General features: G+C 37.7%; 1 protein-coding gene across 2 annotated transcripts in view; it reads right to left on the bottom strand.

The window, feature by feature from the left end:
- The window catches only part of ANKRD13C (ankyrin repeat domain 13C), an 88,368-nt gene that overhangs the window by 47,856 nt on the left and 18,875 nt on the right, over nucleotides 1-21,637 (bottom strand). For both annotated transcript variants that reach the window (XM_007978310.3, XM_007978311.3), the window contains exons 2-3: nucleotides 20,260-20,301; nucleotides 8,644-8,748 (exon numbers count right to left, since the gene is read on the bottom strand). In XM_007978310.3, the coding sequence (XP_007976501.2) occupies nucleotides 8,644-8,748; nucleotides 20,260-20,301 (147 nt within the window). The remainder of the gene's footprint in view (nucleotides 1-8,643; nucleotides 8,749-20,259; nucleotides 20,302-21,637) is intronic.

The following is a 21,637-nucleotide window of genomic DNA, read 5'->3' as shown; positions in this document are numbered from 1 at the left end:
TGTCAAGTAAGAATAGAAGTAAGGACACAGTGGCCTGCCCCTGTAGTCCCAGCTACTCAGGAGGTTAAGGTGAGAGGATCACTTGAGCCCAGGGGTTCGAGACCAGCCTGGGAAACATAGTGAGACCCCATCTCTATTTTAAAAAAAAAAAAAAAAAAAAAATTTAGCCAGGGCTTGATGGTGTGTACCTGTGGTCCTAGCTACTTGGGAGGCTAAAGCAGGAGGACTGGTTGTGCCCAAGAGTTTGAGGCTGTAGTAAGCTATGACCACTGCACTCCAACCTGGGTGACCGAGCAAGACACTGTGCCTGCAATTAACTAAACACAATTTTTATCTGTTAGAATGAAGGTCTAAAATTCACTGGCAAAAATCAATCAATTAATCCTTAACATTTATCAAAATAAGAAAAAATATTAGACTGGAATGAAATAAACATAGAAAAAATAAGAACATGGAAAAATGTGCATTGGGGGAAATATATACATCAATACATGCTAATTTCCTCCTGATTCTAACATATTTTTCATATACATATGCGTTCTGAGGGCTTTTTAAAAATCAGTAAATTATTTTTACTCTTTCACAGTATGCATTCTTATAAACCACTTCAAGTCCCACGTGGAACGCAGAAGCAGAAGGCGAATAAAAAAAGAAAGTAGTGAAAGCTTGGACCAGATTTTTTTTCGTCCACATAGGCCCAAAATTAGGAAAAATCTAGGGAAGGATATAAAAATAGTAGGAGCTCTTCTTATTTTTAACTACAGGTCTAACTAAATTCCAATATATTTTAAAAAGCCAAAAATCAAAGAACAATGTTTAAATTACTGAAGGTGTCTCAAAATAATAAAAACTGAGACACAGAAATCAGGAAACATAGGACCCAGTTTCAGTTCTACCATTTATTAGCTCAGTGACCTAAATCAGTAGTTCCCAAATACGAACCTACATTTCTGTGCCCAATTGTTTGAGTTTCCAATGATACGCAGAAAATGAGAAAAAATGTGTACTAGAATGAGTTTTTTCTTAATAAATTTTTAAAAGACTATTCTTCCTACTTTTGGTTTCAAATATCTTTTTTAAAAATAAAATGTGGATCAAAAAAGACAGTAGTTATCTTTTTAATAAAGTTCTGATAGTCTAAAATGAAAAAGTTAGATTCCCTATATCAATCACCAGTAAAAAAATTTTTTCTGGTCTGTGAAATCCAAAAAGTCTGACAATCAATGACTTAGATAATCATTTACAGATTCAAGTTCGTATGAATCTGACAAACCTTCCTGTTCATTATATTTAACTTTAATGTCAAAGTTACATTACCCAAATGTAGTAAAATTCTTTTTAATGGTCATTGTTTTCCACTATAAGCTCAAGTACCTTAATAAATCTTATTCAATCTACCTTCAGATTGAAATGGACCTTAGTTGAATGTAGAGAATGAAAAGAATTCAATTCCTAGATAGAAAGGGTCTTTCAATAAAAAGCAGAGGCTATATATTTTTTTATCAGCCTGATTTTGTTAACTAAATATAATTGTAACTGACTGAAGGCATTCAATAAATAACGACTAAACATTATTAAAAAGGTTATGGCAACCACTGTATATAAGCACAGTATAATAACATATGCAAAGAGATTCCCTTTTCTATATAAGACTTCATATTGAAAAATACCAGAAACTCAAACTTCTTATGGATGCACAAACATTCAGAAAGCAATTACACAAAATTACCAGTACCCTTTTTAGGCAGCAGTATTGCAGTATTTGCATTCCCATATTGTAAGAATTTTACTAATACTGATTAATAATGAAGATAAAATTAGCTTTAGAGGATTTAGGTGATAAGAGAATTCATACAAAGACTCAAATGCAAAAGTCCATAAACCGCAAATAATTTTACTTTCTCATTCCTCCTTCTCCAACTGAAGTTTACAGTTTGACGTAAAAGTTTTGGACTATGCCCTACTGCTCCAAGTATTACTTAAATCTGCATCTTTTGCACTCATCTTCCTTCTAAGCTCCAATCTATTTCCTGCTTCCCACTTGGACAATTCTACCTGATGTGCTACAGCTGATTCAAACCCAACAAATCTAACACAAATTAAAGACCATACTGCTCTTGCTCCTATAGTCTACATATGAATTAATTAGTGAAATCACCATCAATCCATAATAGAGACCTTAGAGTTACTCTGAATCATTCTATCATTACCTATATCCAAGAGATAATCCATTCTGTTAATTTTTTTTTTTTTTTTTTTTTTTTTTTTTTGAGACGGAGTCCTGCTCTGTCACCAGGCTGGAATGCAGTGGCACGATCTCAGCTCACTGCAACCTCTGCCTCTCGGGTTCAAGCTATTCTCCTGCCTCAGCCTCCAGAGTAGCTGGGACTACAGGTGCGCACCACCACGCCCAGCTAATTTTTGTATTTTTAGTAGAGAGGGGGTTTCACCATGTTGGCCAGGATGGTCTAGATCTCTTGACCTCGTGATCCGCCCACCTCAGCCTCCCAAAGTGCTGGGATTACAGGCATGAGCCACCACACCCAGCTAAATCTTTCTTTTAATTACTTTCTAATCTATACCTTTCTTCTCTAAAAACACTATGTCTTTAAGTCAAGCTTAACTCATTTGTTCCAAAAATGTTTTCTTCTAAATATCTCTTGCCTCCCTGACTCCACTGTATTAATTAGAAAGTCTTTTCATGCCGGGCGCGGTGGCTCACGCCTGTAATCCCAGCACTTCGGGAGGCCGAGACGGGCAGATCACGAGGTCAGGAGATCGAGACCATCCTGGCTAACACGGTGAAACCCCGTCTCTACTAAAAAATACAAAAAAAAAAACTAGCCGGGCGAGGTGGCGGGCGCCTATAGTCCCAGCTACTCGGGAGGCTGAGGCAGGAGAATGGCGTGAACCCGGGAGGCGAAGCTTGCAGTGAGCTGAGATCCGGCCACTGCACTCCAGCCTGGGCGACAGGCTCAAAAAAAAAAAAAAAAAAACGTCTTTTCACTTATCTAATAATATCAGTCCCTGCTTTGAAGTCTTCCAGGCTTTTGCAGAGACCAGAAATTGAGATTGAAATCTTGAATAGTACATAAAGCTGATACCAATGTGGTCCCTTTATCACTACAACTTCATTTCCCAACACTGGTCTTTGCCCCTTCATCCATCTTTGCCATGTATCATTAAGAAGCCAAATACAGGGGCACAGTGGCTCACGCCTATAATCTCAGTACTTTGGAAGGCCGAGTCAGGTGGACTGCCTGAGGTCAGGAGTTCGAGACCAGCCTGGCCAACATAGTGAAACTCCGTCTCTACTAAAAATTAAAAAAAAAATAGCTGGGCATGGTGGCAAGTACCTGTAATCCCAGGTACTCAGGAGGCTGGGGCAGGAGAATTGCTGAACCTGAGAGGCAGAGGCTGCAGAGAGCCAAGATCGCACCATTGCACTCCACCCTGAGCAACAAGAGGGAAACTCCATCTCAAAAAAAAAAAAAAAACAAAGAAGCCAAATACATATTGTTCCCTAGCATATGCCTTGTTTTTTTACATTTCCATGCTTTATACACATTCCACTCTCGCAGAGTAGAATGTCTTCACCCACCTTTTTAGCTCCTAAAATCCTTCGAGACAGTTTTAAGAACCAAACACCTTGCTAAAAACCTGAATAACTTTTCCACTCATCTGTTTCCCCCAGGACTTTGTAAATACTTCAGAATGCCACAGAATATTCACTGGTCTCTCTCCCTAAAGTAGGATGATTTCCTCAACATCATAGTTAATGGCACATCCTGACTATGTTTCTGACACATCCAGTAGGTATTTAGAACACAAATAGACAACTCCTGGCCTCATACACTCTGCCTAAAGGGAATGGGCAGAGTTCTGACACAGTATATGAGCAGAGAAAATTTCCTTGTACTTGAGCTGAGATCTGAAGAATCTTAAAGAGCTGTGACAAAAAGAGGGGGATATATAAGTATGAGGACTATGAGAAACCAAAACGCCAGCCCAGCTGACACATAGAAAGCCAGACGGAAAGAACAAGATGAGGAAGGAGACAAAGAAGTGATACTATCATACTGGACCTCATAAACAAAATTAGCAATTTTAGTCTTTGTCCTCAGAACAGGAAGTTTTAAAGAATTTTATGTAGAGAATAATATGACCAGAAGATGAAACTAATATATAACAAAATATTAACCGTGGTTGTCTTTTTTTTTTTTTTTTTTCTTGAGACAGGGTCTCGCTTTGTCCCGGGCTCCAGGCTGGAGTACAGTGGCACAATGTCGACTCACCACAGCCTCAGCCTCCCAGGCTCAAGTGGATCCTCCCATCTCAGCTCCCAAGAAGCTGGGACCACACGTGCACACCAACATGCCTGGCTAATTTTTGTGTTTTTTTGTAGAGACAGGTTTTTGCCATGTTGCTTAGGCTAGTCTTGAACTCCTGGCTCAAGCGACCCACCTGTCTCAGCCTCCCAAAGTGTTGGTATTATAGGCATGCCCCACTGCACCTGACCCAACAGTGGTTATCTGTGAGTGATATTATTTTCTTTTTTTCCCCCTATAATTCCTAATTTTCTACAATGAATGTCATCATTTTCTTATAAGAAAAAACATTATAAAGTTTTGAAAACTCAGGAGAGCTGTGATAAGTAAAAGTCCTACTACTATAATTCTTTACTTTTTTCTTTTTTTTTTTTAGACAGAGTCTCACTCTGGTCCAGGTTGGAGTGCAGTGGCGTGATCTCAGCTCACTGCTACCTCCGCCTCCCAGGTTCAAGCAATTCTCCTACCTCAGGCTCCCACGTAGCTGGGACTATAAGCACACATTACCACACCAGCTAATTTTTGTACTTTTTGCAGTGTTGGGGTCCCCCTGTGTTTCCCAGGCTCAAGCAATCTGCCTGCTTTGGCCTCCCAAAGTGCTAGGATTACTGGCATCTAATATAATACTTTCAAGAAAAATTTTGATTCTTGATACATAGTCTCAAATTTTCTTTGCAGTTTTTATTCATCTCTTCATTAATTCATTAAACAAATATTGTACCAGAGATAAAGGGGTGAATAAGACAACATATGCATGACTTGAAGTCTCACGAAGCTTATATTATCAAGATATACAGAGTAGGGAACACATACTGAAAAATTAATAAGAAGTATGCAACATATTGCAAAGGAAAAGACTAAACCACTTTGAAAATGTAAAACAAGAAGAACTTAAGCTACTCTAAAAGTTGAGGAAAGCCCAAGGCTAAATGAAGACCTCTAGTTCAATGTAAGACTGTAAACCAGTATGAATTGCTGTCTCTCACACCACATTAACCTTTGATGTGCCACAAAAAAAAGACAAAGGCCGATAGAATCCCCAAAGCTACCATAACATAAGTATACCATGACATAAATCTGCACACAAACTGTGAGCAACTTCTGGAGAGACAAAACACAACTAGATACCAGAGTGCATAAAGAAACCAGAGCTGTCTAGATCAGAGAAAGCTAGGGACCATGGGTGAGGGATAAATTGTGGGGAAAAAAAGGCTTTTTACTTGTATCCATATCTCTGTCTCACACTGGTCTGGGCTGATCACTGTTTACCAGGTAATAAGGCACAAAAGCAATATAATCTTGAAATTTTATTATTTATTAGTGAAATGATTCTAGTTTCTGACAAGTAGTTTGCATTGTCTGTTTTGTGGTACAAGAATGTTAGCAAAATTATCAGAAATCAGAAAAAATGGACAAATAGGTGACAAAGTTTTGCCAATAATTAATAATATTAGATTATCTCTGATTTCTCAAAAAACATAATTTTCTGAGCCCAGAAAATGTTAATGTAACACAAGCTAAAAAATCAAAAACTTAATCACAGTGCTTAAGATAATTTCAAAGTACAGACATAGCCAGGTGTGGTGGCTAACGCCTGTAATCCCAGCACTTTGGGAGGCCAAGGCAAGTGGATTACCTGAGGTCAGGAGTTCGAGACCAGCCTGGCCAACATGGTAAAACCCCATCTCTACTAACAATTCAAAAATTAGCCAGGTGCGGTGGCAGGCACCTGTAGTCCTGGCTACTCGGGAGGCTAAGGCATGAGAATCACAGGAACTCGGCCTCAAAAATAAATAAATAAATAAAAATAAGTACAGAACATGTTTAACACCATTATACATTTATATTAATATTTCTAAATATGCACTGTAAGAGTTATTCAATTAATTATCCTTTAAGTTAGCAGTTAAGTATTTGTTTCATGTGATGGAAAGTAATGAAAATATCAACACTGAGCAATTATGGCTATATAATTACATAATAATAGTCAATGGGGTATTATTTAGAATGGCTAAGATATCACTCTACCTAAGAAAATCACTTTAAGAACAGATCTCAACTATCTGAGCCTCAATCTTTTACCTTTAAATTGATTGTTAAATATCCTTTAACTAATTTTCCATGATAATTTTGTTTATTGGCCTTCCCAATAATTATGAATTCTTAAACAGAAGAGACGAGGTATTTTATTCTCCACATCTTAATATGCACACATGTTTTATAGTAAGGACTCAGTAAATACTGATTCTGAATAAAAGAATCCTTGAGGCCGAGTGCAGTGGCTCACACCTGTAATCCCAGCATTTTGGGAGGCCGAGGCTGGTGGATCACCTGAGGTCAGGAGTTTGAGACCAGCCTGACCAACATGGAGAAACCCCATCTCTACTAAAAATACAAAATTAGCCAGGTGTGGTGATACATGCCTATAATCCCAGCTACTGGGGCAGGAGAATCGCCTGAACCTGGGAGGCAGAGTTTGCTGGTGAGCCTAGATCCCGCCATTGCACTCCAGCCTGGGCAACAAGAGCGGAACTCCATCTCAAAAAAAAAAAAAAAAAAAAAAAAAAGATTAATTGAAAGTCACAAAAGTCATACTAGACAGAAACCCAGAAGCCAATCTGCTTTCCTCTCCACTCTGTTAATTAGTTAGAAAAATCAAAGGAAGTTTTTTCAGACCAGTTGTTGCAACTCTTATTATCACCTTCTTTGGGATTTGTACATTTTTTATCTTTTCCTTGAAATAGTTCTAGGATTAGTATTGTTTCTTGCTCTCATGAGAGTCTCCTGATATATGCCCAGAAAGGACAACTGTCAATGTATAACAAATAATAAAAAAAAAAAATACACTCATTTTAGTTGTTAAAATATTACAATTTTATCTCAGTAAATCTTAGACCCAAATATAACTTCACCATTAAAAGTTGTTTATAGGCTGAGCACAGTGGCTCATGCCTGTAATCCTGGCACTTTGGGAGGCCGAGGCGGGCAGATCACGAGGTCAGGAGTTTGAGACCAGCCTGACTAACATGGTGAAACCCCGTCTCTGCCAAAAATACAAAAATTAGCCGAGCGTGGTGGCAAGCGCCTGTGATCCCAGCTACTTCGGAGGCTGAGGCAGGAAAACCCCTTGAACGTGGGAGGTGGAGGTTGCAGTGAGCCAAGATTGTGCCATTGTAGAATATACAGCTAAATAATTTTTTTTTTTTTTTTTTTGGGACGGAGTCTTGCTCTTGTCACCTGGGCTGGAGTGCAATGGCGCGATCTCCGCTCACTGCAACCTCCACCTCCTGGGCTCAAGCGATTCTCTTGCCTCAGCCTCCTGAGTAGCTGAGATTACAGGCGCCCACCACCATGCCCAGCTATTTTTTTGTATTTTTAGTGGAGACGGGGTTTCACCACGTTGGCCAGGCTGGTGGTGAACTCCTGACCTCAGGTGATCCTCCCGCCTTGGCCTCCCAAAAGTGCTGGGATTACAGGCCTGAGCCACTGCGCCCAGCCTGCCAAATCTTAAGTGCCCAGAAGAGCCCAAAACATAGCATCAAAATAAGACTGAATCTATGTAACATCCTAGAAGAGTTCCACATTACGCATTTCTTTAATAAAGCTGCCAACGTTTTTTATTTCTTTCCACAAAGTTAGATTTAATCATTTACAGCCTAAAACTATAAAGATAATATTATCAGCAAGATAATATTCCCATTCGTCCAGATTAAGTTTTGTAGAATTTTCCACTACTGAGATATACTTGACAAAAATAAGATCTGTATGTGAAGTTGAAAAAAATTACGGGTAGGAGGAAGGAGACTGGAATAACTGAACATTCAGCATATTATCAAAAAGAATACAACATGTTTTGGAAATACTCTTTTAATGACTAAAACAAAATAGAGACAGTCTTCTTCCTTGCTTCCAGCAAAATCTATACCTACCAACTAAAGCAGGTAACTATTGTAACACTATGGTTATTTTTAGTTCCAATAATGGCCTAAATAATTAAGCAGTTGCCAAAAAGGACAGTCAGGTTATTCATTTTTTTAAATCCTGTATTATGGATGAATAAAAAAAAAAATCAGAGAACATCAGTAAGGTAGAATGCTGCAAAAGAAAAAAATTCATAATTTTAAACGTGATTCCTCAATTCTTTCTGTGTACCACCCAATGTTCAAGTTCCTAAGTCATAAATAATTCATATGTAAGTTTATATATAATTGCAAATGGTCATATCATGGAAAGTTAAATTGAATGAAGAATATTTCAAATACATGACTTCATATTTTTAGAAGATACATCAACAACAGTAATTCATATTGCTTACTCATCTGTCTATCTCCATAGCTGATGGCTTCCGCCAGAGGGCTCCATCCCTGAGCATTTTTCACCTTGACTGGAGCATTGTGAGCCAAAAGTAAATGGGCACATTCTGCAAAATAAAGTAGTAATAATATCAAACATCATGCAATTTTTAGAATCTCTAAATATAAATATATAAAAGTTTAAAATACCAAATTAACATAAATAGATGAAATAAACACTGTACCATGTAGAATTATGTAATTTGAAAAATTCCTGTGTATCTAACTAAACCAGGTAATTTCAGATCCCTAGATTTAAAAAGTACCCATTCTACTACCTAAAAGTAAATTGGATCTCTCTGCAAAGAAGGTATCATGTTCCCTAATAATTGTTCCCAAGAGTATTTTTTTCATGTTTTCATACTCTAAAAGATAACCCAAAAACTTCAAGAGTGATTTACATGCAAATATCTATCAGCTAGTAAAACCCAAAAGAGGATTTTTATGTCCATAATGTCAAATAGAAAGTTCATTTTTTATTTCAAAAACAAAAGTGCTTTCAAAAAGAGTCAGTAATGTTTCCTATAAACACTTATTTTTCAAATTTTATAATTTTTATTGTTTGGAAAAATGTTCAAAAAAGGGGCAAAACTCGGCTTATGATACAACGACAAATCTAGATAGTTTTTCAAATAATCAAAAGAAGTCTAAGGTATAGACCTTTCTATAGGTTGAGAAAACTTTTTCTTTAATTAAAAATAAAAAGTTGGCCGGGCGCAGCAGCTCATGCCTGTAATGCCAGCACTTTGGCAGGCCGACTCAGGCAGATCACGAAGTCAGGATATCAAGACCATCCTGGCTAACACGGTGAAACCCCGTCTCTACTAAAAATACAAAAAATTAGCCAGGCATGGTGGTATGCGCCTGTAGTCCCGGCAAATTGGGAGGCTGAGGCAGGAGAATCGCTTGAACCCGGGAGACAGAGGTTACAGTGAGCCGAGATTGCGTCACTATATTCCACCCTGCGTAACACAGCCAAGACTCCATCTTAAAATAAAATAAAGTTTATTTAACAGGAAAAAAGTTAAAACTGAGGCCCACGCCGGGCGCGGTGGCTCACGCCTGTAATCCCAACACTTTGGAAGGCCGAAGTGGGCCGATCACCTGAGGTTGGGAGTTCCAGATCAGCCTGACCAACATGGAGAAATACTATCTCTACTAAAAATACAAAATTATCTGAGCATGGTGGCGCATGCCTGTAATCCCAGTTACTCAGGAAGCTGAGGCAGGAGAATCGCTTGAACCTGGGAGGCAGAGGTTGCAGTGAGCCGAGATTGCACCATTGCACTCCAGCCTGGGCAACAAGAGCCAAACTCTTTCTCAAAAAAAAAAAAAAAAAAAGACAGCCATCCATCCATTCATTCAATCAATAATTCAGCAAATATTTACCAAATGTCCATTATATGCAATTTCTAAATACCAGGTACTAGATAAGGTATTGCTATCGAAGAGCACAATTCCTATGTTGGAATATAACATGTAAATTAATAACTAGAAAAGAAAAATAATGCAAGATAATGATAAGTGCTTTAAAAGAAGAGTGTCAAGACAGTGTAATGTGGGTTGGCTAAGGTGGAGAACAAATTAGCACTATTCCTAGTGATAGAGGAAATAAATATACTTACAGGGAACTTTATTACAATAATGTAAAATAAATACAGAAATTTCATAGCAGTGTTTCAATCTAGTAACAGTATATAAAAATATAGGTATTCTTATATACCTATACATATAAATAGGTATATAAGAAAATAAACGAATGTTTATTTTAGTGTTGTTTGTATGGCAATTATACTGGAAACAAAGTGAATGTCCACAGTAGGGCAATAATAGGCATGTTGCATCTACATTACAGTAATAATATACAGTCATTTTTTAAGACTAGAGTCATATCAAAAGTACAGAGAAGCTAGCTTGAATGGTGAGCCAAATTTGGGAAATTTAGCATCAAAAAGAATAATGGCTAACTAGTTGTAACACATTGAAAAAAAAAAACTGATAAGCCCATAACAACATCAAGAAATAAAAGGGAGGGCAGTAAGTTCTTACTTACAGAATAATGCAATGCTACCTAATAAATGTAGAATAAATGATAAAATTAGAAAACTTAACATAATACCCATGTAATTTAACATAAAACCCCATGTAACCGGTTTAGGCAAAGGTCTTTATTGAACGCTAAAGCCAGTAGGTAAAAGGCTTTATGCTGGGAATAGGATATTCACATGCAACCGAAGTATTGTCCCAAGAATATTTACTAATAACAAACAGAAAAATGTTCCTTTACAATGGATATGTTTGAAGATCATCACTTAAACTATCTAACTTAGTGGCAATTAACAATGAAATAATCTAGTATTGTGTGTTTCCAATGTGATATATGTAAAGTTCCTAATTTCACCTATGAAGTATTCTATCCAGAAATGTTTAACCTGAATCTAATAAAGCCTCTATAGCTAATTTTCAATTCACAGAAAAAACAAAGGATAAAGAACAGGTTAAGAAACATGGAGAGAAAATGATCAGGCAAATCTGAGAGAAAGGACGTTCTACAAGTTAACTGGTCAAGACTTTTCAAAAAAGTTGGAAACAAAGTTGGGGAAAAGGTGAGCAAACTGCTCTAGATTAGGAGACATAACAACCAAATGCAATGAGTGACCCTCAACTGGGTCATGTTTCAATATAAAAAAACCTATAAATGACATTCTGGGAACAATTGGAGAAATCTCAATATGCACTGGGTATGACACGATATTTTAACGATATCATTAATTTTCCTTGGTGTGATAATGATAATGCGGTTATGAAGGAGAACGTCTGTATTCTTAGAGGTGCATGCTGAAGTATTTGGGAGTAAAATGTCATAATATCTACATTTAGGTTTCAAATGGTAAAACAAAAACAATATATACAGGCCAGGAGCAGTGGCTCACGCCTGTAATCCCAACACTTTGGGAGGCTGAGGGGGGCAGATCATCTGAGGTCAGGAGTTCGAGACCAACCTGGCCAACATGGTGAAACCTGTCTCTACTAAAATACAAAAAAATTAGCTAGGCATGTTGGCATTGGCCTGTAATCCCAGCTACTACGGAGGCTGAGGCAGGAGAACTGCTTGAACCCAGAAGGCAGAGGTTGCAGTGAGCCAAGACCGTGCCACTGAGTGAGACTCCAGCTCAAAAACAAAAACAAACAAAACAAACAAATAACAACAAAAATTTATATATATAAAACATACAAAGATAAATTAAAATATGAAACAATGTTAATTATTGAGTCTATGTGGAAAGTATTTGTGTTTGTTGTGATAATCTTTCAATTTTGGGGGTATATTTAAAATTTTTTATAATAAAATATTGAGAAGGATAAAGGAATTAAATAAATCAAAAAAAGGAATCAATTAGAGCCATCCCAACAGGCTTAAAGGAATTTTCACGGTGTACTGCTAAGTGATACAATTCATCTGCTCAACACAAAAGTATATAATGATTGCATTGTTTAAAAAGCAATGAGTAAGCCTAGGTGCGGTGGCTCACACCGATAATCCCAGCACTTTGGGAGGCCAAGGTGGGCAGATCACCTGAGGTCGGGAGTTCAAGACCAGCCTGGCCAACATGGTGAAACCCCATCTCTACTAAAAATACACAAAGTAACCAGGTGTGGTGGCACACGCCTGTAATCACAGCTACTCAGAGGCTGAGGCAGGAGAATCGCTTGAAGCCTGGAGGCAGAGGTCTCAGTGAGCCGAGATAGCGCCATTGTGCTCCAGCCTCGGCAACAGAGCGAGACTCTGACTCAATAAATAAATAACTAAATAAATAAATTAAAGGAATGAGTAAAAAACTACATACATGAATGTATATATGTTCAGACACATGCACAAATATTTCTATATAATAAGCATAGAGAAATGTATATAAGAATATCTACCAGGTTTTAACATGCGTTACCATGTTTATTGGAAGGGGGATTAATAAGAAGAGGGGATGACAGCCAAGATAAAAAGAAAATTTTTTTAAAAAAAGAATACAAACAAACGGACCCATCTCCCAAAAAACCACTGGGTTTTGTAAATATGTTTGTATGTATACATGTATACGGGAATGTAAACATGTAAGATATCTACAAATTTCTATAGCTATTTCATGGTAGACTTTTGAAAGAAAAGAAAAATATGGCAAAGTACTATCTGTAGGGATTCTACTTCCATGAAGACAAAGTCTGTGTTGTAAGTAAAGCATACAATATGAAAGGATATCCATGAGGCTGTAAATGTTAACTACATCAGGAAAAAAAGTAGAGAGATGATGTTTTTATATATCTATGTATTGTATGATTTCAACTGTTTCAACATACATGTGTTAGTAACCAAAAAAAGTCATTAAAGAAAAAAATGGGCCAGGAGCAGTGGCTCACACCTGTACTCCCAGCACTCTGGGAGGCTGAGGCGGGTGGATCACAAGTTCGAGACCAGCCTGGCCAACATAGTGAAACCCCGTCTCTACTAAAAATACAAAAATTAGCTGGGCGTGGTGGCGCACGCCTGTAGTCCCAGCTACTCAGGAGGCTGAGGCAGGAGAACCGCTTGAACTCAGGAGGCGGAGGTTGTGGTAAGCCAAGATTGCATCACTGCACACCAGTCTGGGCAACAAAGCAAGACTCTGTCTCAAAAAAAAAAAAAAGAAAGAAAGAAAAAAAGATAATATAAAAATATTAAAAAGCAAGTTGTACAACAATATCTAAAGCAATACCTTAGAATTCATATAAGATTTACATATTATCCTAGAAATGTCAACAATGTTTCTGATATGCCACAGACCCAGCAGAACAGATGCCCTTCACTCACTAGTCACAACTCAGCTGAAGTAGAGATTAGCAACTAACAAAAAATCAGATACTTATAGATATGCTAATAACCTATGACATAGTCTTATAATTTAAAAAAAAAAAGAACTGGTGGCCAGGTGCAGTAGCTCACACCTGTAATCCCAGGACTTTAGGAGGCTGAGGTGGGTGGATCAGGAGGTCAGGAGTTTGAGACCAGCCTGACCAACATGGTGAAACCCCAGCTGTACTAAACATACAAAAATTAGCCAGGGGTGGTGGCACACACCTGCAATCCCAGCTACTCAGGAGGCAGAGGCAGGAGAATCGTTTGAAACCAGGGGGCAGAGGTTCCAGTGAGCCGATATCGCACCACTGCACTCCAGCCTCGGTGACAGGACAAGATTCCGTCTCAAAAAAAAAAAAAATTAGATCAATCAAATGTCTTCTCTCGGTAATGTTAACAATGAATAATAAGAAAAGAAGGTAGTTAACAATTAGGCACTAAGGCTTAAAGAATGCATAAATGTGCCAGGAAGAAGTCAAGATGAGGATTGTGGAAAACGCAAATTATGAGGAATAGAAATCACACATTTAGACCAGGAACAGTGGTGCATGCCTATAATCCCAGCACTTTGGGAGGTCAAGGTGGGCGGATCATGAGGTATGGGGTTTGATACCTGTCTGGCCAACATGGCAAAACCCTGTCTGCACTAAAAATAAAAAACTTAGCCGTACGTTATGGCATGCGCCTGTAATCCTGGCCACTCAGGAGGCTGATGTAGGAGAATTGCTTGAACCCGAGAGGCGGAGATTACAGTAAGCAGAGATCATGCCACTGCACTCCAGGCTGGGTGAGACTCCACCTCAAAAAACAAACAAACCAAAAAAACAAAGAAAAACAGAAAGAAATCACAGATTAATAAGTAAGAACTACAAAGGTGATCAAATATACAGAGAATCAATGAGAAAAATAGGACAGTTAGCTGGGCGCGATGGCTCACGCCTGTAATCCCAGCACTTTGGGAGGCCGAGGCGGGTGGATCACGAGGTCAGGAGATCAAGACCATCCTGGCCAACACGGTGAAACCCCATCTCTACTAAAAAAAAAATACAAAGAATTAGCCAGGCGTGGTGGCGGGCACCTATAGAGCCAGCTACTCGGGAGGCTGAGGCAGGAGAATGGCATGAACCCAGGAGGCAGAGCTTGCAGTGAGCCGAGATCGTGCCACTGCACTCCAGTCTGGGCAACAGAGCAAGACTCTGTCTCCAAAAAAAAAAAAAAAGAGAAAAATAGGACAGTTGGAAATAACAGAATATCTAGAGTTATTAAAGTGAGAAACCTTATTAATTCTAAAGTTACTTTAGGAAAAAAATTAAAAATTGCAGATCCAGAAAAGACTGAAAATGAATTAAAAGTTGCAGCAACTGGTTTGAAAAACCTTTCTCTGATGTTTTCAACCAAAAGGTTAAGAATTAAAGATTACTTTTTCTATATCATCTCGTAAAACTTCCTGAAATCTTCCTTAATTAAGTATAATATTCTTCTTCATTTCCATCCAAATCCACAGTTCAATAACCTCCCATGTGACATCACTAATATTAGTCAATGGACTCAGAAATTCAGAAAAAAATCAGTTTCTGTGGTGAAAAATTAACGTTATTCAGTAGGTTAAGATGCGTGAGAGAAAGCAAGCATGTAGAAGTATAAAAGATTCTCTTTACCTCAATCAAAATATTATCTGAAGGCCCTGGGAAATTCTGTTGTGTTTATAGACAAGTACACAAACAGAACACGCACTTCAACAATGAAATCACTAAAGGTACAGTGTATCTTAAAAGAAGATAAAAGAGAATAGACTATCTAGGCTGAACAATGATATAATGTAAAAGCAATGTATAGAACACTAAGTAGGCCAGGCATGGCGACTCCCACCTATAATCTCAGTACTTTCGGAGGCCAAGGTGGGTAAATCACCTGAGGTCAGAAGTTCGAGACCAGCCTGGCCAACATGGAGAAACCCTGTCTTCACTAACAATACAAAAATCAGCCGGGCATAGTAACACACGCCTGTAATCCCAGCTACTACTAAATGAAATCACTAAAGGTAGAGTGTATCTTAAAAAAAGATAAAAGGGAATAGACTTTCTAGGCTGAACAATGATATAATGTAAAGGCAATATATAGAACACTAAGTAGGCCAGGCGGGGTGGTTCTGTAATCTCAGCATTTTGGGAGGCCGAGGTGGGTAAATCACCTAAGGTCAGGAGTTCGAGACCAGCCTGGCCAACGTGGTGAAACCCCATCTCTACTAACAATACAAAAATAGCCTGGCATGGTAATACACGCCTATAATCCCAGCTACTACTAGAGAGGCTGAGGTGGGAGAATGGCTTGAACTCAGGAGGCAGAGGTTGCAGTGAGCCAAGATCATCCCACTGCACTCCAGCCTAGGCAACAGAGTTAGACTCCAACCCAAAAAAAAAAAAAAAAAAAAAAAAGAAACACTAAGTATAAAGTAGATGTTTTATTTTCCGCTACATATTCCAATCTCACTCTTTTGCAACCAAATATAAAAAATATAAACAGACTTTCAAGTTTGTTTGAGTTATTTTAAAAGAGAATTATACAAACACATACATAAAGATCATAAGAAAAAAAGCAAAAAAAAAAGGGTACACAACTGGAAAAATGCTAATGGATCAGTATGTAATCGGTTATGTCTACTCTATTTGAAAAGGATTCAGAAACAACAAATACCAACATTATTTGCAGATCCTGAGTCATCTAACCAAGTGTTTCCCAGAATACATCCCACAGAACTCTAGTCTGTCAAGATACTTGCGAAAAAGAGCAAACATCAAATAACTGTGGGGAACTCTGACCACTATGGCCAACACATGCCCCAACTTGAAACATTACAATGCATATTAGCATATCAGATTTCTAACAAGTTCCACAACAAAGAAAACTTTTTAACTTTTATTTACCTAATATTTTTCAAATTGATTTGCTCTGGAAACTCTATTTTCTTCTAAATACCTTTCAATATCCCATGAAACTAATGTGGTTTTTCTCCTGTACTTCAATGGATGCAAAGAAACTAATGTTTTATGAAACATATTTTAATTTGTTGTTGTTGTTGAAATGAAGTCTCGCTCTGTCGTCCAGGCTGCAATGCTGTGGTATGATCTCGGCTCACTGCAACCTCCACCTCCCGGGTTCAAGTGATTCTCCTTTCTCAGCCTCCCAAGTAATTGGGATTACAGGCATGTGCCACCATGCCCGGCTAACTTTTGTATTTTTAGTAGAGACGGGGTTTTGCCATGGTGCCCAGGCTGTCTCAAACTCCTGACCTCAAGTGATCTGCCCGCCTCGGCCTCCCAAAGTGCTAGGATTACAGATGTGAGCCACCACGCCTGGCTGAAATACATTTTAAAACAGGCTGATACAAACATATGATGAAGCATAATAGTACATCTATCTAAAATTAGAATACCCTCTGTCAGAATATATTTGAGTGGAAAAATAAAATTAGAACCCTAAACCAGAGATGGCAGATAGGCTTCATTTCACATTCAAATCCTGGTAAATCCATATTAACTACTAAAGTGCTAAATTAGGAAGGATTCCAGAATAGCAATCAGATTTGGCAAGCTGCATCTTGGCCAACTTTAGACCTTTCTGAATGGTTCTTAGTGAAAAAGAGGGCAAAGCAATACACAGTTAAAACAGATTTTAGAGCCGGGCACTCCCAAGTTGAAACTGAAACTTGGCTACTTTAGGCAAGTTTTGGGGCTGTTTTTCTTCCATAAAATAGAGATAATAATAGTACTTCACTCACGTGGTTGTTGTAAGAGTTAAATTAGTAAATACATGTAAAGTACTAGGAAAAGCATCTGGTATACCGTAAATAATAAATTATAGTTATTTTCTAAAGTTCCAATCCAATGTTCTTTGGGAAAAAAAAAAAAAAAAAGCGTAAGTTTTTATTGATCAGATTCAGCTGACTATATCTGACATATTTTCACCAAGGTTGCTAGAGATGTCAATCATGGCCTGCCCTATGTACATTTCTGCTAAAGTAAACATACTTCCTCTGTATTCCTGATTCCCTCTCCTACCCCCAAATCTCACCCAAGTCAGTCTAGCTAACACTAATTTCGCAGAAGCAAATACCTATCTTAAAGACAGATAATTAATAAGTCCGCCATCACCCAACACTTGTGGCTTGGCTTGAGATAAACTGGACCAATCAAACTTTTTGCTCAGAAATTTGGGAACCTAAGAAACCCGTCTAGTTAGTAGTGAACACTGAAACCAGAAAGTCACTAAAACTTAGGATCCTAAAAGAATTATTTTAGGTCTGTTCAATTTCAGTAAACAGAAAAAGTCAATCATGAAAAAGGAGAATACTGCAGATATACAGAACAGCAGACACACCTTAAGAGATTGAAAGATGATAAGGAAATAGATAGGAGAATGACTGATTCCTCCAACCATCTTGGTTCCCACTCTTCCTGAGACCTGGCTGGCCCCTACTTCTTGAGTTTCTCTAATATGTAGCCTTTTAATGAATATCTCTTTACTTAGAAGTTACTCTAGTTAATCTTCCTTGTTAAGAAGAAGAAGAAGAAAAAAAGCCATAACTATAACATTGAAGATACAGATTTGAATCACCAATTTTATAGAATTAAAATAAAAATTAATGTCAGGCACAGTGACTCACATCTGTAATCCCAGTGCTCTGGGAGGCCCAGGAGGGAGGATTGCTTGAGGCCAGGAGTTTGAGAATGGCCTGGGCAACATAGCAAGACCTCATTTCTAAAAATAAATTTAAAAGTTAGTTAGGTATGGTGGCATGTGCCTCTCTAGTCCTTGCTACTTGGGAGGTTGGAGACGAGAGGATCACTTGAGCCCAGGAGTTTGAAGTCGCAGTGAGCTAGGATCGCACTGCTATACCCAAGTCTGGGCAACAGAGCAAGACCCTGTCTGTAAAATAAAAATTATACTATCCTGCAGATCATATGCTTCATTTAAACATTTGGACTTAAAAATCAAACTAGCAAAATAACTTTGTTTTTCAACAATACAAGTTCAAGCCAGGGCAACACAGGGAGAACCTGTCTCTACATAAAATTAAAAAATTAGCCGGGCACGGTGGCATGTGCCTATAGTCCCAGCCACCCTGAAGGCTGAGGCAGGAGGATCACTTGAGCTAGGGAGTTCAAGACTGCAGTGACCCATGATCGCATCATTGCACTCCAGCCTGGGGAACAGAGCGAGACCATGTTTCAAAAATAAAATAAAGGCCAGGCGCGGTGGCTCATGCCTGTAATCCCAGCACTTTGGGAGGCCAAGGAGGGCGGATCACCTGAGGTCGGGAGTTCAAGACCAGTCTGACCAACATGGAAAAATCCCATCTCTACTAAAAATACAAAATTAGCCGGGCGTTGTGGCACATGCCTATAATCCCAGCTACTTTGGAGGCTGAAGTAGGAGAATCACTTGAACCCGGGAGGCAGAGATTGTGGTGAGCCGAGATTGCACCATTGCACTCCAGCCTCGGCAATAAGAGTGAAATTCTGTCTTAAAATAAATAAGTAAATAAAATAAAATAAAATAAAAACAAGTTCTAACAATATCCCTAGGTCAGTAGACATTCAGATCAAATGTTTACATTGACAGATACATTATACCATATAACAACAACAGATGTTCATAATGATACTTCTAGATCTTTGAAAAAAAAATCTTAACAGAAGTTCATTAGCCTGTTTAAAAATATACAATAATATTTCTTTAAAAAATTTTATTGACTGGGTGCGGTGGCTCACACCTGTAATCCCAGCACTCTGGGAGGCTGAGGCAGGCAGATCATGAGGTCAGGAGATCAAGACCAGCCTGGCCAACATGCCGAAACCCCGTCTCTACTAAAAACACAAAAAATTAACCAGGCGTGGTGGCACGTGCCTGTAGTCCCAGTTACTCAGGAGGCAGAGGCAGAAGAATTGCTTAAACCCGGGAGGCAGAGCTTGCAGTGAGCCAAGACTGCACCACTGCCCTCTAGAACAGGCAACAGAGCAAGACTCTGTCTCAAAAAAAAAAAAAAAAAAAATTCTATCAAACACATTTAAAATATAAAAATCTAGTACTCAAAGGATTGCTATTCAGCTATCTAAAATCCTCACTTTCCAGAATAACTGGGGATCCAAATAACTGAAGTTTTACTGCACTTAGGAATAACCTACAAAAGTAGGTATCTTTTAAATCACCTGCCTATAAGGTTTTTTTAATTAAAGAATGAATACTTTAACAAATACTTAATAAACAAGTATTAAGTTTTTGCAATTATCTACCATACAAAAGGCTCAACTTATGACTTTAGAGATATAAAATATTATGTATTAAAAATCATATAAAACTCTAATATGAAAAGTATAATAATTAATGAATCTTAATATTTGGAAATAAATCTTCTAAAATTATAAATTCCTGCTTGATAAAACCACCAAGTAAGGGGAAAAAATATAGTCTCAAAAGACATAAAAATTAGTACAGGATTTCCACCAACACTTTAAAAAGGGCTATGGAAAACAAGAAAATATTTACTAATTTCAATATACTGAATTCCAAGTTCAATTAACAAATAAAATAAGTGAGTTTTTAAAAACTCAAAAGACAAAATTGATCTTAAAAAGTTTAAACAGACTATACCTAAATGAAGTTAACCATAAAAAAGAAAAGATCTACTAACCTTTATTTCCTAACATCACAGCAAGGTGTAAAGGAGTATTTCCTAAAAAAAAATAAAATAAATAAATTAGAAGGTGTCAAAACATAAGAACATTTACTTAAAAGTGGTTTCAGTTCCTCCAGAAATTTCACTAGCAGATTTTAAGCAAAAATACTGTGACTGCAAAATAATATTGCTTATATAGTAAATTTGAAGTCAGAAGATACCATGATTTCTGAGTACAATGTACTCCCCAACCCCTCCAAAAAAAAGGATATTCATTTTGAGATTTATTTTTCAAACAGATTTCACAGATTCCTTTTGCTGCTAATTTCTCTTTCACATTATTCTTTGTTCATTTAGCAAACAATTTAAATATCTAGTCATCCTTGGGGACAAAAATCAGTAAGACCGAATCCCACTCTTCAAGTTGTTCAGAAAGTCTTCTGTTAGACAAATATGAAAATAAATAATAATTATTATTTATTAAATAGAAGGGAGGATAGCCTGACTGTGGAACATAGTGCAGGGCTCATAACTTTGCAGAGAATTAAATATTGAAGAATGGACCACAATGAAATGAGCCTTAAATAATTTGTTAGAAATCTGTAGGTGAACAAAAGCAACACTGGCTAGCATTCCAGATTTTTTTTTTTTAAGTTATCCAAATCACACTCAAGTGCAGGAGCAATTTATATTTGGGAAACAAACAAAAAGTTATTAGTGGGAGTGAAGAAGTTATAGAAAACAGTAAAGAATGAAATTGGAATGATGAGCAAAAGAAAAAGACTTGAAAGCTGTGCTATGAAGTTTGCACTACATCCTATAGTTGTTGTTATAGAATGACTAAGTTAATTTCAAAATGATACCCTAAGCCACACTTATGATCTAAATATTAAATCAACAGTAATATTTGAAATTAAAAAGTTAGTAAATAAATTTGCTAAATTTCACATATTAGCAATTTTACAGAAGTCATCACATTAATTACGACCAAAATAATAAGCTAAACATTATCAAGGGATCATATGCAGGATGAAATAAGAGATGTGCATGTGATAAATTCCAGTTTCCTCTTAGCTTGACAAGAGATCGGCCATGATTAAAACACACACACACACACACGCACACACTTTTGCTCAATAAAGGCAGAATGGAATGGGAATTGTTGGCAAAGTCAGCAAAATACTATTTTGAGCAAAATTTAGAAAACAGCACAAAGAAATTCACTACACTAAAGTCATCTCCATGGCCAGGCACGGTGGCTCACGCCTGTAATCCCAGCACTTTGGGAAAGTGGCAGGCAGATCACTTGAGGTCAGGAGTTCAAGACCAGCCTGGCCAACATGGTGAAACCCCATCTCTACTAAAAATACAAAAGTTAGCCAGGCATGGTGGC

This window comes from Chlorocebus sabaeus, chromosome 20, assembly GCF_047675955.1.
Source record: "Chlorocebus sabaeus isolate Y175 chromosome 20, mChlSab1.0.hap1, whole genome shotgun sequence".
Taxonomy (NCBI): Eukaryota; Metazoa; Chordata; class Mammalia; order Primates; family Cercopithecidae; genus Chlorocebus; species Chlorocebus sabaeus.
Note: the sequence above shows the minus strand (reverse complement) of the source record. Positions and strands in the feature narration are given on the sequence as shown.